The following is a 23,462-nucleotide window of genomic DNA, read 5'->3' as shown; positions in this document are numbered from 1 at the left end:
ATGTACCATAGAAACTTTCAGAGATATTTTCAATATGTAATGAAAATTATACTCTGAATTCGGGCGAAGGTGTAGAAAGACACTTTGGGCCATGTATAAATGTGAAATGGAGTCCTTTACATATAACTCAAGGGAAATAAAATATATGAAAAGAAGGAGGAGACGCGAAGAACAGTCACAAGCAGAAAAAGAAAAGGAATACGTCAGAAAAGTCCGAAAAAGCAGTTTCTTACAAGTACAGTAAAGATACCAAAGAAGAGACTCGGGGGTTTGGCGCTCACCTGAGCATCGCCAGTTCTTCTTCCAATTATTCTTGACGACTTCAGACTTCAGAAATCTCGTGTGTGTGTGTGTGTGTGTGTGTGTGTGTGTGTGTTGGGGGGGGGGGTGATGTCTATTTGTAAATAATGTCACACTGCAAAAAAACAACAACAAACATTCCAATTATGTATTAAATATGTCTATGAATTTTCAACCAAAGAAAGAAAGAAAAAGATCAGACTTCAAATACAGGCCCCGATTTCGGCCCGACCCCTGGATCTATACCATAACTTTGAAAACACATCCACTGATGTCTTTTCTGTTTTAATATTTTTTAATCATTAGCTTTTCCTCTTTGCTTCTCTAATTTGGGGTTCTGGGTAACGTTGGAGTCCTCCTCGGAGGTGGGTGGGGGCATCGTTCCCATTTGAATAGATATTGTCACCCTAGAGACAATGAATAATGAATAATGAATGAGAACAGTTGAGGACTATTGCATATTACTTGATTATTAAATCAGAGTTCACATTAAAACGATTACATTTGTGTAAATCACCGAACAAAAACGAAAACAGAAAAGTCTTGGGTTTCATTATGCATGGACAAATTTTACACACGGTGGAAATGTAGTACAAAAAGGTCCATGGCACTGAAAAACTGAAATTACCGGAAAGTATAAGTTCCAGCCCCTATACCAGAGGGTCATGTCAAATTATGACATTACACCATTAGATTTAACATGCTGTCGGTATCATCCGTTTTGGTGAACTGAATTACGCACAGGTAGATTTCTGAGCAATAGAGACATGCACAACTCAATGTAATGTAACAAATATATCATGAACACGTACCACCAATAAAGGATTCTGGAAACCACAAGAACAATGACCACAATTATATTATAAAAGTAGCAAGACTTTGCTTTCTTATCCAACTAGCTCATTACACACAATAACACAGATCGTACAGTATAGTTCAAGTAAACATTACGTTGGCCCATTAACCACCAGGCACTCCACTTGTTGCGAAAGCAAAATGATGCAGGAGCTTGCCCAATGTAACACTTATGGAGTTCATGATCAAACAAAGAATGAACCTGCGTAGACCAGGTGACTGAGATAACTTACTTTAGTACCCTATAGTAACAAATACCTGTGAAACAAATTATTCATTTGATTTGGTTTATATAAACCGTGTGCTCCTAAAAATGCAACCGAAGTTCAAAGGTCATCTTTGTCAGGAATATAGTATGGTCTATTCGTGCGAAATATTTACTACAATACGAATTAACTCATCAGCTTTGATTTGACACCTTGCTTGCGTCAACATTGTCACGGATCACATAGTCAGGGCCCTTCGAATGTGAAGGGAACACTGCAAAAACATCGGTGTTAGATTTAACACCATGGGTGTTAAATCTAACACCGATCAAGTGTCAATAGAGGACCACACCGACAGGTGTAGAAAGTATGTTGTGATGGTGTTGAAAAGTGTTCACCTGGCACTTCATGGTGTTAATTTGACACTGTAGCTGGTGATATTTTTGACACTTCGCTGGTGTTAATTCAAGAATGACACCGCATGGTGTTGATTTGATATTGCTAGTGTTAATGTCAATTGTGTAACACCCATCCAGCTTCAATATGAGACCACACCAACTGATGTTACTATGGTGTAAATGTGTCCACACCTCTTTTTTTTTTCAAAGATCAAGTACTTTATCGGAAAATTCTCGATCGTCTTGTTGAAGTTCAAAATCAACAAGAAGAATGGTAAATACGAAACTATTAAAAAACAATTCTATATTTTTAAATGACACCCGGAGGTGTTAATCTAACACCATAAATAAGCACCGGAAATTTAACACCAGCTTGGTGTTTCATACTGAACACCGGACTTTTTGCAGTGTAAAAAACCTACTTTGTCCAAAATTTGGTTATTGCTCTGGTAGCAAGGTCTAGTGAGTACACATCAATAGTTGTGAGTATTCAAGTGGGACATGTACAGTCTGTAACAGGAGACAACAAATTTTAATGATATCTCCTCATGGTGCAACTTGCAATTGACCCAAGGATATTTGTGGTGACAACATTTCACCGTAACAGTTGCAGAATGGATACAAGGGAAACATTCCATTTGCGATTCTAATAAGACAAGAGTTCCTCCATCCAGAAAGATTATCTGGGCGAATTTGCGCAAATAATAACAATATGGAACAAGCCCCAGCGGACACGTGGGTAATTTTTGCAAGCGGAGGAGAGGGAAATGTACAGAAAACAGGCTCTCAGGAGATACTGGAAACCCATCTAAGGACCACAACTGCTCGCAGTAATGGTTTAGGGATAAGATCACGAACTTTCTATCGTATTGCACGATTAGATATAAGCATGTATCCTCACGAAGTGCATGAACGTCATCAACTGCTGGAGATGGATTTCCAGAGGAGGCTCAACTTTCGAGGATGGCTCCTGGACAGGTTTGTGGGCGACGCCAATTTCCTGCGAAACCTTGTTGGCGACAAAAGCCGCAGTCAGCATGGACAGGAAAATGAACACCCTCAGTGTCACGAAGTATTCGCGGCTGCAGGACATCCGCCATAGTTCATTTAGGACGTAAATATGAGCAGACAATAATGGAGTGTGTGGGCTAGTTCTTTCAAAAAGAACCTCAAGACCTACCTTTTCAATTTTAATTGACAATTGTTTGACTGTATGTATGTTATGTACTATATTGTTTGTTTAGTGTTCTTATATCTTCTGTGATACTCTGTTGTAAGGTAATATGTACTCTGGGTTTCTTAGGTAGGATGGGCGTTTTAAAAGAGTCTCTCTATTATTATTATTATTATTATTATTGTTATTATTGTTATTATTATTATTATTATAACTATTATTATTATTATTATTATTATTATTATTATCATTATTATATTTATGAAAGTGGCCAAATAATTGGGCCATTCTTCTTCAACAGAAACATAGATAGTTGCATGCAGGCCTACTGAGGATTGATCAATGGGGACATTGACGTGAACCAGCTGGAAGGAAACTTTGAGAGACAGGATCGAGGAGTGTTCCGGCACCTTTGGTAGGGCAGGATGGTCATGATGGTGCTACAGCTCACTGTCTTCGAGCTGTCCGTATGAGGCTGGTACGTGTAGAGCTATTTGGCCCTCAATCATGAGATGGAAGGCCTCTACGATCTCCTTACTTGAAATTCAATTCAATTCATTCACTTGACACCCTGTGACTTTTTTTTTTCACTCTTAGAATACCAAAAGAGCAGGGTATACACATCCCCACAACGTGATCTCAATGACTTGCAAGGCGCGTTTTCGGCATGAGATCGATGTTCTTCATAGCCGTGCAGCGTCGTGTCGACACGGGGACACGTCGAAGGTGTTGGTGCATAAAAGGTATAGGGCTGTCTCACCAGAGATTTTAAATTAAGATCATTCGCAAACTGTTAACAGAGGGGATAGTATTTCATTAACACTTGATGTGAAAAACAAAGAAACTATGAAACCAAGTTGGTTTCGTACCTACAAACCAAAATCTAGGAAATGGTAGGTTTTGAACCCTTCACCTTCGAAGGACCCTAAAGATGTGATCCGTGACTATGATGACGCAAGTAAGGTGTAGAATAAAGTATGATTTCATTACAAAGCTGACCTTTGAACTTTGGTCAGCTTTTTATTCATTGTTTCTTGATTTTTTACGAACACCCTTCATAGTCAACTTTTTATATTCTGTACTTTTTAGGAACACCCTATATATATTCATTTATTGCCCGTAGCAAACTTCTTTAACTCTTTTTTAATTGAAAATTTTGCCAGACCTCAATCTGGTTTATGTTGTTACATATATCTATACGTGATCAACATTCAAAATCAAATTTCACAACATGAATTCTGCCTATCATGCATTGTATTCCAAGGTTACTTAAGGCCTTGTAAAGAGAAAAGCACAGTCAATCAACCGGGGTCAATCATGTTGAGTTGATGATTTTTGCGATGGTAGAGATTTGAGGAAGACTGGTGAATTAGCACCACTCTCCTAAAACGTAAGACTGACGAGTTATAAGATCACGAACAAAAAAATTCTGGGGCGGAGGGAAGATTATGACCTTTCACATTCAAAACTTCATGGGATTTTTGCCCCCCCCCCCCCCCCCGCCTCAAAAAAAAAAAAAAAAATAGGTGGTATTGAATAAATCCTTTATATTTTTCCTTCTTGAATTGTAAATAAGGTCTGATAAGGTCCAAATGCATTATACAGCATAGTGCTTTTGACATGTTTAAAGCAATTCTACAGAGAAAAAGACGTAATACAAACAACTCTCTAGTGAAATGCAGAACATTCAACAAAAGTTTGACCTTCTCGGTATTGGTGTCTGATGACCAAATCACAGCTGACTGATGTACGTGAGACACCCATCTTTTGGCCTTTGGGTGAGGTGACTAGTCCCCGAAGTGAACCTCTGACCCGGTACCAACCTGAAGTCAAATCTCCGCAACAGCTTGGCCAGAATCACGCGGGACTCAATCTAAGAGGATTAGAAGAGGTAGTGCATCTTTGAACGCTTATAATCCATTCCCTACTCCACAAATGCATGAATATTGGGGAAATTGTCCATTGGCGAAACATTTCCGAAAGGCATAAACATGGAACAATGTTACTCATTACAGGCATTCGGTCCTCATGAGCAATGCAAGAAGAAACCATTGCTCTTGAGTGATCCCATCGGAGCTTTTGATTTTTTAAAATAGAAATTAAACAACCTTGTGCCCACTGCTGAAGTGGAATGATATTTAGAAAGTTTTTAATCAAAGAGAAACATTTCGGGATAATGTGATTGGTTGAATCGCGGTATCTGTCACCTCTTGATCTGTGTTCTCCGTCTTCGCTGTGTACTCTAAACATGCTGAGTTTGGAGGTCGACCAAAAAAAGGGGGAACCTTAGGGGTGTCTCCCTCCCACACTCGAGGAACTTTCGTGTTCTCAGAATTGATATTCTAAGATTTGGTGCACACTGCAGTAGAATATTTGCAATTTTCAAAATGTAGGGAAATTGTTAATGGCACTCCACCCCCCCCCCCCCAGTGCCCCCTGTATATGAATACACTAATAATTTACATTATCATAAATCTATACACTAACATTTACTTATGAGTAAAGTAAGTGTATACATGGTAGCCTCGCGTCCCCCAGTGTGCCCCCTAAATCATACCTTTAGTAAACCTTTCATTTTTCCTTTTCTTCTATGCTTTCTAGCAATATAAGAATAATTTCCATTGCTCGAACAATGCGATCACGTTTAAGCTTTTAATGAAAGCGGCTCGCGTGCTCTGCCCGAACTTATAGTAAAATGACTAGTTTTCATAAGTTATGACCCGGCTTGTCAAATGCTTATAGTCCTTCGCGGGGATTTTTTAATTCCCTAGAAATTTGATTTAAATGCTCTATTTACAAAAAGTCCTTACCGTGGGAGAGGGGTCCCCCCCCTCCTCCCACACCCTCCCTCACCGAGAGTCTCACACCGTCACATTAATGTGCCCCTGTATCATAGTCCTTCGCAGTGATTTTTTCAACTATGTTTAATTCCCTAGAAATTTGCATTTAAATGCTCTTATATACGCAATTTTTGCACTCCGTTTTTACAAATAGTTCCTACCGTGGGAGGGGGGGGGGGGTATCCCCTCCCACACCCTTCCCCCTCCACCCCGGTCGCTTTGCTACCTCTTCGAGGATCTCACGCCGTCACATAAATGTCCCCCCCCCCCCCGAATGTTGTAATGATATTCCTTCGCACTGATTTTTCTCACCATGTTCAATTCCCTAGAAATATGCATTTCAATTTTCTATAAACGCGACTGCTTTTAAATTATCTATAAACGCGACTTTTGTACTCTGTTTTTACAAAAAGTCCCTACCGTGTGCGTGTGTCGCTTCGCTTCGCTCCCTCGCCGAGGATCTCACACCGTCACATAAATGTCCCCCGTATTTTATAATCATAATCCTTCGCACTGACTTTTTTTCATTATGTTTAATTCCGTAGAAATTTGCTTTTAAATGCTCTATAAACGACAATTTTGTACTCTGCTTTTACCAACAAAAAAAAAAGGTCTCTACACTGCAAAAACAATGGTGTTAAATCCAACACCATGGGTGTTGATTTTAACACTTTCCCGGTATCTATATCGGAAAACACCGGTTGGTGTTATTTAACACCAAGTTCTGGAATTAAACAATTCAATCCTACTCTTGGTGTTGCAATTCAATTCTGTTTTTGGTGTTAAAGAAGAGTCCAACACCAATCTTTGGTGTTGCAATTTAATTCTGTTTTTGGTGTTAAAAAAAATCCAACACCAACGTTTGGTGTTGCAATTTAATTCTGTTTTTGGTGTAAAAAACAAGATTCCAACACCAATTTTTGGTGTTGCAATTCAATTCTATTTGTGGTATTAAAAAGAAAAAGATTCCAACACCAATCTTTGGTGTTGCAATTCAATTCTATTTTTGGTGTTAAAAAGAAAAAAAAAAGAAAGATTCCAACACCAATCTTTGGTGTTGCAATTCAATTCTATTTTCGGTGATAAAATTTAACACCATTATTTTAACAACAGTGATATGCAGAATTCAACCCTAAATTGTTGTTAAAACAAAAACCAACGATTCAGCACCAACAATTCAATCCAACTCACTCTATCAATGCATTAGAATCAAACACAGAAATTCATTACACATTACACATAGAGAAGGGAAAAGGAACAAACCAAATTATCTTGACAAACAAAACTTGGTTCTTGTTTATTCAAGAAACTGGAAAAAGGAATTATCATGATGAACAATACACAACTTACACCTAAAGAATACAACTTGTATTCTACATCTGGATCAAGAGAAGAAAATGTTAAAATGTACAAAGTTTTGCCCAATTTGGGAGCCACCCTGTATACTAAAGTAGTTAAAGGCAAAAAATATGCATGTGGGTATTTCTATTTATATGGGTACCAAAGTATGACCTCAAATTGGTTAATACGTAATGAAACTAAGCTGTTTTGTACTGTGTTATACCTAAGATAAAAGCCAATAATCATTACACTCACAAACACTCGCATATTTCTTTGGTAACATGTTCATTCACAGTTAGCCCCTAAATGTTTCATGTGTAACATGAACATGACATCACATGATATCACACAATTACTCCTGGTACCCATATGAAAAGAAATACCCATGTAGGTACTTGGTTGTCTTGAGTCTCTTTCTCATTTTTTTTTTCCCTCAACCAAGTTAACAAAAAGCTATTTGTACATCAAAACATGCATTTTCCTTTCTCTTTTTCCTCCAGGAAATAAGCAACAACAAATCAATCTGTGCATTTCCAAATCCTTGGCTTTCATGCACATGCATCATAAATTTGCTTTTCCCGAAAGAAAAAAAGATGGAAAATATTACATATATTACATTACAAAAATATTATAAAATTTTTCAGTGCACACTTGGTCAGGATGTTCAAAAGGAAAAATGTACCAAAAATTAGTACTCTTTAAGATTAAATTAATGATCGGCGGCCAAGATCTGGAGGGGGGGGGGGGGGGGGGGGGGGGGGCTACAGATAAATATAGCCCGGGCTACATAGGGTTAACAAGAGTCCACAATATCTTATTGATTGAAGTTATTTTTGCACATTTTGTTACCATTTACCAAAACCATACATAACATCGGCTCTACAGGTCTAAATTACTTGAAAAGAACATGCCTTGGTGCCACGTACTTCCTCGAGTCTGTGTTTGACAAATTTGTCATTCAAGTTAACAAAAAGCTATTTGTACATCAAAACATGCATTTTCCTTTCTCTTTTTCCTCCAGGAAATAAGCAACAACAAATCAATCTGTGCATTTCCAAATCCTTGGCTTTCATGCACATGCATCATAAATTTGCTTTTCCTGAAAGAAAAAAAGATGGAAAATATTACATATATTACATTACAAAAATATTATAAAATTTTTCAGTGCACACTTGGTCAGATGTTCAAAAGGAAAAATGTACCAAAAATTAGCATTCTTTAAGATTAAATTAATGATCGGCGGCCAAGATCTGGGGGGGGGGGGGGGGGGGCTACAGATAAATATAGCCCGGGCTACATAGGGTTAACAAGAGTCCACAATATCTTATTGATTGAAGTTATTTTTGAACATTTTGTTACCATTTACCAAAACCATACATAACATCGGCTCTACAGGTCTAAATTACTTGAAAAGAACATGCCTTGGTGCCACGTACTTCCTCGAGTCTGTGTTTGACAAATTTGTCATTAAATCTAGTGGTTTGTAGTCAACAAGTTCCTTTTGATTCTTGACAACATGACCACGTGGAAAACTTATTTCTACTGTAAAGGCATGATAGTGTGAATTATAATGCAATGTATCTAGCAAGAGAAGTACAAAAAAAATGTCATTGTTGTGTACAATGATATGCTCTATTTGACCAAACAGTGGAAGCTCATCGACATCATGGCAGACCAAAAGAGACAACTGATAATGTGTACCATACACTTTAACCCAATTGGCATCAAAGACTTCAGAAGAGAGTTCCTCTACTTGGAGTTTCTCTTGCACAGTCTGTCTAATATTTTCATCTAAATCTGACAATAAAAGTGAAGTACCTGGCCCAACCTCGAGACACTCCAAAGGATGGTTTGACTGAAGATGGAACGTTAGTGCTGTCTGATGTTTCTTTGCAAGTGATTTACATATGTTTTTGTAATTACATACAGATTCTGCAACACGGCCAAAATAGTGATGTTTCGCTTCGTACCGCATACACCATACATGTACGAGTGGCCCAACTTCTCTCAAACATGTAGCATAATGCACCATGAAATGATGCTTTGGCAACAACCTATTGGCAGGAAATGTTTTTTGAAAGTGTGTGTGATGTTCTTCAGTGAGAACAGACAACTGGGCTATCAAGCCTGCTGTTAATTGGGGAGCAAAAATAATATCCATACAATCTAGTAATCTTAGCAGCAGTTCCCAGTAGACGTTTCCTTCTTCAATATCATGAGCTATGATGAATGGAAGATTTCTTATCAAGCACCAAGCCTGCATTGCCTTTTGACCCACATCATTGCCAGCTGTTCTCAGTTTAATGTAGGATGGTTTGTTCTTGTTATCTGTACGGTTTAAGCAATGGCTGGCAACTCTCTGATTCAGTTCATCATGGGTCAAGAGTGGTGGTTGCCTTTCATAGATGAAATATTCTAGTACAAGTTTCAGCTCATACTGAACTATGCCTTCCAACAGATCATGCATTACTGTATATCAAGTGAAAAATTTGTCAAGATATGAAAGTAAATACAATCATTCAATACAGTTTTTTGTTTAACTCCAAACACATGTGACAGTGTAGTTTGAGCGTCAGCTTCTTGTAAATGTTGCTCATAAGTCTGTCTGGTGCGCATTTCCATTAACACCTCTTTTAATGTGTTCTGCGCCTCTTCCTTGCTTGTCACACACAATCGACAGTAATAATTAGCAGAAAAGCTCTGTACAAAACCAAACAGGGCATTTGCACCTAGATTATCAGCACTAATTTGAGTAATGGTTCCCCTCTTCACAATGCCATTAGGAAGAGTAATGCCAACTGTTGACAGAATGTTAATGTCTTTCACAATATGCTTGAGAATAGCATTAAATCCATATTTTTTGGCATCTTCAGCATACCACAGAGCTACAAGATTGATATTGGAAAGAATAGAATTATACTTTGGTGGCAGATTTTTCAAAATGAAATAAAAGGCACCTAACTTGTGAATTTTTGTTTTTGAACCGATGGGGTTTACAGTTTCAAAGTCATCATAAAAACAGTGAATTTGTAGGGCATTTTCATCTTCATGGAAAAGAGGGATTTTCTCAAATTGTGCACCATCACAGTAATCTCTCATTACACCATCAGTGCTCCTATGGTCATGAGTAGCAAAATGCAATATATCTTCATTGCTCAAAAGTTGCTTTAAAGATTCTAAAATGGGTATATAAACAAAGGTATCTTCAATAGCAATCTGTTCATACTGCTTACTTCTGTTATTTAGACGACTTTCATACCGGATGCCTAACTTTATTTCTTGTGGTTCAACAAGTCCAAGTGTTGCACAATATTTCATCCGCTTATATTCTGAGTTCAAATTTTCAAATGGCCTTTCAAGCATAGCAAAATGCGTCTGTATTTCTCTATAAGCTTCGGACTCAATGGGCAGTTTATGTTTCAAGAAAGTAGCCTTAACTGCCGCTGATGCACTTTTTACTACATCACCTACAATCAAACTGGTTGATTCCACGATGTCATTTACAACTTTTCCAGAGTTTGCACTGTTTGCTGAAAATTTTAAAATTACTTTTGCACACTGCCTATTCAAATCTTCAGCGGATAAAATGTCATCTTCTGCATTCATATCCTGATCTTGATCACTGTCGTCATTATCATTACTGTTTCCTGCAAAGCTCTCTTCGAATGATTCACCAGCTTTCTCATTTTCAGTAAACTGTTCTTGATTATCTGGCAAACCAGATTTAAGGTGAGTCTGCAAATGCCCTCGAAATCCACGAAAAGAATAAAATGTTCTTGCACAAGCTCCCTGTCCACAGATTAACACCTCTTTTCCTCCTTCACTTAGTCCATGACTTAATCTTAAATGTTGCACCAACTTTGGTATTGCAAAATTTCTCTTGCATTTGAAGCAAATCATGGTGTGAATAATTTGGATCTTAGTTCACGCACTCTCGGTGATTCGCGGGAAACTCCAACATCAATCTCGAAAACAGCTGTCTGGATGAAGGTCCAGAACTGATGAAGAGACTGGCAGTAATGCAAGCCAAAGACAAAGTGCGTCTTGAAGAGTTCATCTACTGCTCCTTCCACCGTACGGGCACCACATGGAATGGCCTTGTGATCGACAATGAGCAAGTAACTGCTGATACAGGCCTTAGAATTTCCAATTCCAAGAAGGAACGGTTGGCTCTGGGTCTGTTTGGTGCCATCCAGAAAATCTTGAATGCTCCCTCCACTCTGTGTTTGAAACAAATTACATGTACTAGTAAACGATGAAACTAGCAGTTACCCTTTTCCCACTTGTTAATTCTATCAAAACTCTATCTTTATCATCACTGTTACCATCATCATACATACATACATATATAGTGGGGGGATCTGGATATTTTGTGTAAAATGTCTGCAATGTGCAAAGCAGCACAACGTTTTCTGACTTTTTTTCTCAATTTAAGAGGCCTGATTAGACTAAAGGCCACCGCATTCGATATGACTTTCTGTCACACAACTCAGCGACTTAAGATCTGAAATAAAACAGAATATACGCACTGTTTATTTAATATGTGACCCTGCACCTCAAAACAAACAAAAAGTCGCCAGACATGAATTTTTGGTTAAGACCATATTCTGAAAGAGCAGAATTTAAGCTTTAAAATGATGTATGATTCAAATCAAATGGACTCTCCTAACATATCTAAATATTGGAAAGAAAGCACAAACTCAGGAGAAGTGTGAACTGAGAAAAGAGGCTCTGAAGTACAGTGTCTATTCAAGTGCTTAATCTTTACCAAACCGTGCTGGCTGTGCGATGAATGGGACAAAAAACAGGAAGTAAACCGCCAGAGTAACAACAATGAAGGGATTATCAGATTAAACTGAAATTAAGCATGCCTCATTAACACATTCTGTCCACAATTAACGCCAACTTTAAAAGCAGTAGCACTATCCTTTTAAAAGTTATTAGAGTTGAAAGTGAAGAGTGTGGACAAGGTTTCTCAGAAATGAAAAAGGGATTCTAAAGACACACCTAATCACACTACTCTACCAAAAACGTTGGAGATAAACTGCTAAAAAAAAAAACACACACACTTTCCTGCCCGTTTTATGATACCAAATTTTAGCATAATGTAAAAGAAGACCCGCTCTTTCAGAAAATATGAAAAAGTCAAGTTCGGCTAGGTTGACCCATTTCACTTATTTTCAGTCCTCACGAAAAATCAGGGTGTGCGACTTTATGTTCGTTTTGAGGTGCACGGTCACATATGATAGTCGGCAAGTTGTGCGACCAAAGATTTGTATGATATGCAGTGGCCTTCAGGCTGCATGTTGCAGACTATCAAGGCTTGGCTGCAAGTGATGCTCCATCATAACTCTTGAGTAAATAGGAAAAGTGCATAAATCACAGGGCTTGTGCATGATGGTGACATCCATGTGCAGCGTAGTCTCCCCTATAACTTGTATCTCGCTCAATTCACTTTATGGTTAATGAACTGAACAGAGATATACACTGTAGCTACATTCTTCAACCAGGACTTTGCACAGAAAATTTTATAAACGTATAGAGGTAGGCTGTAGAGGCCTGGTAAAAAATGCAAGTATTTTCAAAGCAGGTTTTAAGTATCTGATTGAGAAGAGTCTTTCTAATATGGTTGAGTCATTTCAACTCACACAAAAGGAGACACTGTGAAAATAAGGATTTTAAAATTTCCTTCACAATTATTTTCTTGCTGCAAATTTGTAATCAATTTCCAATATCGAGGCAAAAAGTACTGACCTTTTGTTTATTGATATAACTCTACATTTAGGGCTGTGAAAATGTCACGCTGAAACATATTCCTAGTAGGATTGAAGGATGGCAACCCTGTTTGCAGTAGGTCCATCTCGTTCTAGCGCATTGTCACTCCTAATAATCTTAGGATAGGTTCAGTTTTTGAACAGGCCCAAAGTTCTTGAGCACCCTCTTAGTCCAAGCCAGTCTAAGCACATTCAGGAAATTCTTAGATAGACCATTGCTACATCTACTCCCTGTGTACACACATTTAGTCAGTTTTGGCAACATTTTCTAGAATGCAGTGAGAACATGCAAGGTGTGACGAGGGTACTAATAACATTATTTATTTATAGTCCACTTTTATACTGAAAAGCTACATACCTTCTGAAACTGAATAATCCTTGAGATTGCTGAGGAAATGGATACTTTTGCTGAGGCAGCTTTAGACCTCCCTTGGCTTGCAGGAGGCAACAGGCACAAGAGGAGGAGGATGGCAGATGTACCAGAATTCCATCCTGTATTTCAAAATGCAAAATAATAAAATCAAGCAGGCTTTCTAGTAGATCATGGTGAAAAAGTAGGAGAAAAAAATAGGAGCTAAATTTCAGTAAAAGTAGGAGAAAAGTAGGACATGCACTTTTTTGTGAGTTTTCGATCAATACTCACCTTGTAATGAAGAGTCAAACTCACTGTGAACACCTGAAATGATTACTCACTGAGTTACTACAGTTGCATGTAAAATCATTTACCCCCCCCCCCCCCCCCCCCCCATTTGGACACTCTGGCAAAACAATTAGTAACAATACACATGCAGATTATTCCTAAATCTTACAAGTGCATGGTGAGCAGATACTTTATTACAATCACATGTATCAGATTAGTAGTCATTGATTGTCTATAATTAAAAACCTTGATCATTCATGCATGAAGAGATGGTCCAGTGAGTAATTTGTGGTCATTTTCGGAACTTGCTGTGATCACTGAAATGTAACTTGTAATGCTCTGAATGATCACAGCTTAATTGTTCCCTTTTTGTAAAAGATTAAAATATTTTTTTTTTCCTTTAATAAATATACAATTCTTGTACTTCCATGGGCTCTGTTCATTTTGACATGAATTAAACTTTGACTTATCAATCTCATTGGTAATTTCTGTACAAACTCATTGAAGGCAACTTTTACTCAACATTCATTTAAAGGGGAGTTTCAGTAGTTGTCTAGAGGGCGCTATAGCAATATAATTATTTTGAGATTTGAATGGGAAAACTCTTAGGAAAACTGACACAGAATAATCCAAGGAGGGGGCACAACAGGAGTTGTCATAAACAACTTTCATTCTTTACTTATAAAGGTATCTACACACAAAACAACTTGACTGATCTTCTTGTGGATCTGGAGAAGAAGATGTTTGAAATTTTGAGAATTTTGCACCCTGGGGGCCCTCCCCCTGGGCCCCCCCCCCCCCCCCCCCATGGGGCTACAGTTATCATTTGAACAACTCTACCCAACAGAATGATTCTCTGCAAGTTTGACTAAAAGCCGACCATTCGTTCTGCAGAAGAAGATGAAAATATAAAAGTTTACAGATGACGCACACCGCACAACGGACAAGGGACGGCAGACAAAAACGGATGGCAACAGCTCACTTGAACCTTCGGCTAAGGTGAGCTAAAAATGATGCACATGGCCTCGCATCATTTGATCTTTTGACCCCTAGCTGACCTTTCACCTCATCATCCTCATCAACTCACATCTGGTAATACCCAAGGATTATTTGTTCCAAGTTTGAACAAAATTGATGCAGAAATAGAGAAATGAGAGCAAGTTCAACAAAAGCCTTTAACATTTTTCTAACACAGCAACAGGAAAAGTGATTACTATGTCAATCTCTGCCAGAACTTTGTTCAGGTGAGACAAAAAGGAGGGGGGGGGGGGGGCACTGAGTGAGGGAGTGAAGGGACAAAGTAGGGGGAGTGTGTGGGAAGGGGTTCTGCCATCAGAATAGCAGAAATCAAGCCAAGTGTATAATAATATGGACGACGTCCAAAGTAGTCGTCCCGTGTCGAGTAATTGAAAACCGTGCCAATATGGACAGTATTCAAAATGTTGTCTACAAATAATCAAGGGCAACGGTCAAAGGTCAAGGTCAAAGCTTGAGGTCACAGATCATTGCCACGTCCATAGGTATACGGCCCGTTTCACGGTTAGGCGCCACTTTTCATTTTTTTCAGTTTTCAGTCTACTACACAGAATATTGAGTAGATTCATGAAATGTTTTGATGTGCATATGTTAGACCCCCATGGGGTCTACCTCCCATAGCATAACAAAAATGCAGCTCCAAAGCATTTGCTCACAGTGAGGCAAGATGTGCCCAAATCGGACTCACTGTGTGTCAACCTGGCAAAAATCCCTTTTTTGCAAACTTTGCCATTCTGTATCATATCTAGCTATGAGTTAAGTGAACATATCTATGTTAAGTGTATGAGTAGCCATAATGAATCATATCAGAGCTAAAAAGTTTCAACTCCTTTTTGTTACATTTTTTCCACCCCAAAATTCTCTTGGTGGATGTGACATTGTCCGTTCACATTTAAGCATTTGCTTATATGGGTTGTGTAAGTAAGAAAACAAAGGCAAGTCTCAGGAAAATAATATAAAAGTAAAGTATAGCTTTGTATGAGTGACTGTAGAAAGTTTGTTTGTGCTTCAGTTCCATCTGATGAAATGACAGTAATTTGAAAACAAAATTCAAATGTCCGTTCACATTTTTGTCACATCCACTAAGATTTTATAAATCTATAACTTTTTAATGGTTTAGATTATTTCTAAAATTTTTGCATAAATCAATGATACACAGTTGGGTGCCTATCCCTCTGAAACAATTTAGGATATGAAATTCAAATGCTTTTTTTATTTCACAAAACATGGTGTCCGTTCACACATGTCACATCCACCAGCCTTTCTTGTTAGAAACACATTTTGGTGTGCATCTCAGTAAATACTGGTCCAATTAACTTTAAATCTCAACACATTTTAAACTCTTTAGTAACCTTATAAATGCCACTGATTTTGAGATTACTATGAAACTAAAAATTTGAAAAACTTAAAAAATATGTGAAATGCCCTGGTGGATGTGACATTTTAAGATGTGAACGGACATTTCGATGAATATCACATAAAATCTAGGGACAACTTATTTTTAGGGGGACAAAACATGTTTAGATTTTAAAAACATGTCTGTCCCAAGATATCTAGATATCAGACACCCACTTTTATACCACATTAACTTATAATTTTACATTAGAATACTTGTTCACAGTGAGGATGTAGTATGATTTTGTCACTGTGACTGTGAAAACTGATGTTCTACATATTCTTATCAATTTTCCAGATGATTAATCTCAAAAAGGCAAAAGAATATAAATGTTATTTAATTACATTGATTAGACCTCTCCTGTATCCTGTATTTGATAAGTTTAAAAATGATTGAATATGTGGTGGATGTGACATTTTGGGGTGTGAACGGACACACAGTGTATCTCCCCAAACGCACAGCATTTTTCAGCATTAGTTCCCAATGCTTCACGCAGCATCAAGACTTGAACACAGTGTGAAATGATCCACAACCATTGGAATACAATGATGGTTAACTTAGATTGAGGGATGAAAAAAAAGTTAAAATGATTTATATATCACTTTACTGCAACTGACTGAAAATTGCCCTTCAACATAAGTAAGCACCGGCAATACAGTGTTCTAATAGTAGCCATGACAAAAAATAATGGGCATTCAACTTGGTCAGATTTAAACCAGCTATCTCCTGATGGTTATTTTCCAGTGAAGGTACAGTGAAGGTGATTCACAGAGATAATGGTATGGATCCATCTCACTAAAGGGGTTCATTTAACCCCACTTTCCAATGCATTTTTAGAAAGAAAGGAATTCTTGCATATTTATTCAGTGTTTTAGGAGTATAACCACATGTGTGATGAAAAAATCCTGGCCATATGATACTCAAGCTGGATTTAAATTGATCATATCCTGATTACCAGACTGGCATCATATCCACTAGACTACCAGGCTTCTGCTACAGAGCCTGTGCTAGTTCTATGGCATGTGATCCTGTGCAGCAGATAGGCCTACTGTGTATTTACCTGGTATTCAAATAAATGAATTCTTACTGTACATCAAGTTGTTTGTAAGTGGAGCTGATTGACAAATTGCCCCTTGTCGATGTACAATAAGCACCAATTATTCAGTGTTTATAGTTGTAGTCCTAATAAAAAATCATGGGCATACAACTCTGGAACCAACAAGCTCCTGATTATTTGGCAGGCATTGTAATTCATATCCACTAAACTGCCTCAACCCCAACAGCCAACCAGTGCTCCTTCCAATTCTTTTTAGCAGAGGGTAAGTCCATATTTATGCAAATAAATAAACCCTTGTATCAAGTTGTTTTTATTGCAACTGACTGACAAATTGCCCGTTGTTGACAAAAATTAGCATTATTCAGTATTAGCCATGATTAAAAAAAAAATACTTGCTGATTAAAAAAAAACCAAACACTTGCTGTATGTGCTTCACAAGATTACATGTTATAGCCAGCTATCAAAAGCTCATTAGGGGTGTTCATTATTCCCAATGTTTGTTATTCTGAAACACACAAATTCCCTTTACTTACAGGTTCGTTCAGCAAAAAAATGAGAGAGCGTTTATTTTTCTGAGGCTTTGTAAATCCAAGAATTAGATAAAGGTCATTATTCCAAAGGTTCATATCCATATATGAAATAAGGCATATTATTCTGAAGGTTTGTTCATCTGAAGGTGTAATAAGGTTTGTTAACCATAAATTATTATTTTTAAATCTGAATGCATAATGATACTCATAAAGCAAAAAGGGAAATAAAGTTTGTTATTTAAAAAAAAATGAATGTTCTTCAATTGACAAAGAATGGCTTATCCTGGTGATGATGTGGGAGAGGTGGAAGGGTGGTATATGGATGAGGAGGAGAAAATGCTTCTTTTTCTACAGAACACAAACTATACAAATAAAGATTTCATTTTGTCAATATGTAGGGCCTATGTATACCCTGTGCATTAACATACGAATAGTGGTGCTTCAATATCAACAAACTATGGCAAATTAGAAATGTGATTTTTAACTGACATGATAAAGTTTATGGGTGGAATCCTGGTAGGTGACATATATGCGAGGGTTATTGTAGCTTTTGCCTGTGCTGTAGATTTACAATGCATAATGCACACAGGGTCATGACCACATAATCTGCATTTTTTGTTATTATTATTGAGGATCGGTCTTTATACCAGGTTTTCACTTTTAAAGTTTGTCATAGGCAGAAACTATAGGTAGGACAGGTTAAGGTAAGATTAAGACTCACATTACTTGTACCTTTTCTTTTCGATACCCTGGGAAAACACTGCACATTGGGGATTTTGATCACAATAAAAATGTCACATTCACCATGTTGGATATCATTTACTGTGAGAAAAATTGAGTGCATAACTGCTCTATCAGAAACATTATGTATGACTTCATTGGTTAAAGAATAAGGATGTCATTACTATGTTGACGAATTTATTGTTTTATTCATATGCAGTTCACATAAATTGAAGGTAAAAATGTCTGTTCACATTTGATTTTGTCACATCTGCACCAAGGAGTTATCAGGCATTCATACATTGAAACTTGAGAATACAACTGTATGTGGACCCTTGTGAGCAGTGATTTGCATTCTAAAATGTGGCTATTCTATGTGGTTCTTCCAAGTAGGATTACTGTTACCAGATTATGATAAGCAAAGATTGAAATTCAGAATTCTGTTCACAAATTTGGCATCACATCCCCTGTGTTGGATCCAATTTCTTCTGAGAAAATTAAGTGAACTGTACAATTAACAGTGTACAGGTATGTACACTGTACAATGTATGTCTGCAGAAAGACCTAATACTTTTGGTCATTCAGTGATTCAATAGAAATGTTAGTAATGATTTCAACTATTACTATTAAGTATAAATTGAAGAAGAGTAAAAATGTCCGTTCACATCTCCAATCCGTCACATCCAGCACTTATGAGGAATTTCAGGCATTCATAACTTTTACAGGACATGGAACCTTGTCAGCAGTGACTTGTACTTACAGAATACAGTTTCTTGGTGGTACTGCATGAATTATAATCATTGGTTGCAATGCAAGGTGTGCAGGAAAAAAAAAATAAGGAAATTGGTGTTCCGTTCACATGTCACATCCACCATGTTGGATATTACTGATATCATTTATGCTGACAAAAAAAAAAAAAGCTTTCTTATGAAACATAATTTGTTTCTTACTGTAAACTGACTTGTGCTGACTGTTCATTGGGTAATCACTTGGCTTATTTCTTTTGTTTATTGCTCAAGGTGTAAAATGTCCGTTCACATCTGTTTTTGTCACATCCACCACATCCTCCAGCTGAAATTTTAAATGTAAAAGTTGGACACTCACAATGTTAATATTAGGTGTGTGTATGTCCCCCAACATAAGCATTATCTCCATGAAATATTACACATCCTGAATGAGGAAGTGTAAAACAAGAGAAACTTTTTGAAGTCATTTACTCTATTTCACACCATATTTTTCCTTCAAAGCGGTACAATTTTCCAATAAATCCAAACGAGAACACAAAATCTGGCACAGAATTTGCTTAAATATCACTTAATCATGTTACAGTATCAAATTACCAGTTGGACACATAGTGTGTCAGCTCTGTCCATGGTATCATAGTGTTATCTTTCAGTAAAATTACCTTCATCTCCTATTGAACCATTCATAATATCAGATATTGTAAAAATAATTAAGCTCTGCCATTACATTTTCCATTAAATTCACATTCTTGGGAATAAAAAATCAAGACATTCCATCTCTTAAAGAGAACTTGAAATTTTGACCCCTAGGTTGACAAAAAGTGGCGCCTAACCGTGAAACGGGCCATACATATACCAAGTTTGAAGTTGTTTCTCCAAACCTTTCTTGAGATATTACGAGAAAGAGCTATTTTCATGTTTAATCAAGGTCAAAGGTCAAGGTCAAAGGTTGAGGTCAAAGATCATTGTCACCTCCATAGGTATACATATACCAAGTTTGAAGTTGTTTGCCCAAACCGTTCTTGAGATATTGCGAGAAAGATCTATTTTCATTTGTTTTATATAACCCATGTGACATTGAATTACCTTTGATCTTTGCCTTTAAGCTCAACCTCAACACAAAAATGAGCTTAATATCAGGAAAGTCCTAAAGGATACCGATACCAAATATGAACTTGTTTGGTTAACTCGGAGCCAAGATATAGATCGATGAAAAAGTGGATACCAAATTGTTGACAGACAGACGGAGAGACAGACGGACAAATATGACGGCATAAGGTCTTTCCTTTGGACGACTTAAAAATGTTAAAAGTTAAAGTTAGATGGGTAAAATGCAGGGGAAGGTTTGGAAGGGACTGCCCCATCTAAGGGTAGGGAAAATTTAGCAATTGGCATCTTAGAAATAAACTTTTTCTGATGCACATTTAAGTGAGTACAATATACTTTCAGAGTATTGGAAATTGTTTTTTGTAAAAAAAATCCTATGGAGTGAAATAACTAGATGAGGGGATGATCCGGGAGGGAGTCCCCTCTCAGGGTGGGGAAAATTGTGTATGGCTACTCGAAAATAAGCTTCCTGGCCCACATTTGTGTTGTGTTTATGTGGGAGTGTGATTATGCTCCATGAAAAATTGACCATCACTAGAATGTTTAATGATAAGGTTGGTTTAATTTTAACTTCTGATGACACTTCAGACTCTTTATGAAATTAGAGGGTGCATTCCAGGGAATGTGCAAAAATACCTTCGTTGTTCTGGTCAGAACTGTCAAAAGATGACAGGGGCTCCATGACTGTCAAGTTTCCATTCTGCTTCAGAAGTTGTCGAGCAAGTGCCACTGAATGATTGGAGTAAACATTTACAATAGAAGCAATTCCTTCCCAAGTGACTGCTACAATTTTCGAATTCTTGTACACAGCAAAAATGGTATCAGATACATAGATCAGAAAACGTTGCACAAAAATTTGTCCCAGCAATAAGAATGAATTCCTGCCATAAATTATTATTATTATTATTATTCTTATTTTGGTTAATCATACTTCATGTACAATGATTTGTGTATTCCTTTATTAACAAAATTCATGAAATGACTTATTGATTATTCCCCTGTGTTTCCCATTCTCATCATAAATAGCGAGACGGTAATATCCGGCAAAGACCAGTATTTACCCCACAGTATTTATCAGCTGGGGCCAACCATGGGAAAAACAGCACTCGTGTCATATGCTACTGTTGTAAACTTTGACAGAGTTGTCCGCCCAGATTTGAAATACGTAATCATACATTTATAGCATAAGAATGCTAGGCACAACAAATAATTAAAAAGGCGTACTATACTAGAAACACTGCAATTACTAGATCTTCTTGAATTAGGAGTAAATTTACACCAGCCAGGGACTTGGTGATACCAGGGAGATGGCCACCTCCCTGGTAATACCCAACACAGATGAACAATGATAAGTTTCCAGACTTTTGTAGATTCTTGTTTATGTAATCCTTTGGACAGTATCATTCAACTCAAACATCACACCAAAATGTTTTTTAAATCAAACATTCACAATATTGAGGTGTCTTCAAGACACATGTAGGTCCAGGAAACTGTGAGCCGTACATTCATGAATAAATACCATCCTTGAATGGGTAGGACATAATTATAGATAGGAATTTCCAACAAATTTCAAGATGATCGCATAGAAAACATTTCTGCAAAAATGCAAGTTTGCAATGCTGAAGACTAGCTTCCTTTGTCTTTAATTTGCAATGAATTGTTCATTTTAACACAGTGGCTGTATCCAGTAGCACCTTTTGCAAATACAGAGAATGTTCAATGGAACATTCCTATAATTGTTCGCATACTGCTTACTTCTCCAGAAATGTAATGCTCTTATTAAAAACTTACTGGACCATTCTTCATCTTCTTTCAGGACCATGAGGCTAACATCAGGCTGGCTGGTCACAATATCTCCCAATACATCATCGTCGATACTAAAGCCTTCATGTTCATCCACTAAAACAAGATCTTCGCCATCTCTGAAGCTGAATTTTCTTCTGACTGTAAGGGGGGGGGGGCGTGGGGAGAGAAAAACTATTACAATTTACAAATGTAATAAAAAAATGACTTAAGTATACTTTGCAGTTTGTATGGTTTCATGACAGGATAATAGCTACAGTTGTAGTAGCATTATAACTTTTATACCGCTAGTGTGTTTGAACATTCTGGCAATTTTCAGTGTTTTTGGGAAAGACATTGACAATTTTTTAAGTATATGATGTTAATACAATGACACATATCTCATTCATCACATACTTTATCCCCCCCCCCCCCCCCCGATTAATGCCAGTGGAATGACTGGTTTTGATAAATTTTTTTGACATCTTCTTCAGTAAAAATGTAGAAAAGCTTAGGCCTAAAGGAGTCGTTCGCTGGTGCTCTAACCCTATTGACCTAGAGACTAGCTCTTGGACTAGCCTATTCTGGTCTAGAGGTAGGCCTTACTGCCACCCCAGGTGAAAGAATTACATAGCCATGCAATTTTTTGAACCCGGCTGTGACAGTATTAAGGCCTACCTCGATAGACCAGGATAGGCTAGACCAAGTGAGCGGCCCCCTTAGGGCTTAAGCTGTCCCTACATTTTTACTGAAGATGTCCATAAAATTTATCAAAATCCTATCATTCCAAACATTCAAACCAAGAACTTTTTTTGTAATAACAAGGTGGTTCTCGAACCATGGCCGGCACAAGTCTCGCCTGATTTTGCAATCAATAAAACAAGTAACCTTTTGACCCCAAGATGACCATTGACAATATCCTTATCAACTCAAATCTGATATTAACCCAACTAGGATCAATCGTTCCAAGTTAGAACAAAATATATGCAGAAATAAAAAAATGAGAGCAAGTTCAACAAAAACTTTAACATTTTTGTAACAGACTAACAGACCTATCATTTGACCTTTGACCCCCTAGATGACATTTGACCTCATTAACTCACACCTGGTATTACCAAGGCCGGCCAAGCCCAAGGATCACTTGTTCCAAGATAGAACAAAATTGATGTAGAAAGAAAGAATTAAATGAGAGCAAGTTCAACAAAAACTTTCACATTTTTGTAACAGACCAACACTACAGACTAATATTAAAGTAACAAACAGACCAACAGACTAACACTAGTAACAGACTAGCTGCACAGACTAGCTACAGACTACACTATACAGTAGCTACACACATACTATTGCAAAAGCGACAGCGTTGCACCCACTACAAGCGGAGCACATCGGGAGAGCACACCGATTATCCAAGAAGATAATGTAATTTCTGTAGACCTGGACTAGACTACAGAGTCTAGATCTAACGTAAAGTATAGACACCTACCACAAATAGAGAAATAGTTATCATCTAAAAACTACAGTAACACTAGACTCTATGGCTATAGATCTATATGCATTGTATCAC

At 37.4% G+C, this 23,462-nt stretch overlaps 1 protein-coding gene across 1 annotated transcript in view; it reads right to left on the bottom strand.

The window, feature by feature from the left end:
- Window positions 1-602: 602 nt before the first annotated feature.
- Window positions 603-23,462, bottom strand: part of LOC139720864 (cholesterol 24-hydroxylase-like) — a 45,424-nt gene continuing 22,564 nt past the window's right edge. Inside the window, exons 13-15 of the mRNA XM_071632198.1 lie at window positions 4,685-4,806; window positions 2,661-2,841; window positions 603-707 (exon numbers count right to left, since the gene is read on the bottom strand). Coding sequence (XP_071488299.1) covers window positions 603-707; window positions 2,661-2,841; window positions 4,685-4,806 — 408 coding nt within the window. The remainder of the gene's footprint in view (window positions 708-2,660; window positions 2,842-4,684; window positions 4,807-23,462) is intronic.

This window comes from Diadema antillarum, unplaced genomic scaffold, assembly GCF_040938485.1.
Source record: "Diadema antillarum isolate AM-2024a unplaced genomic scaffold, OU_Dant_1.0 scf00000134, whole genome shotgun sequence".
NCBI classification, from domain to species: Eukaryota; Metazoa; Echinodermata; class Echinoidea; order Diadematoida; family Diadematidae; genus Diadema; species Diadema antillarum.
Note: the sequence above shows the minus strand (reverse complement) of the source record. Positions and strands in the feature narration are given on the sequence as shown.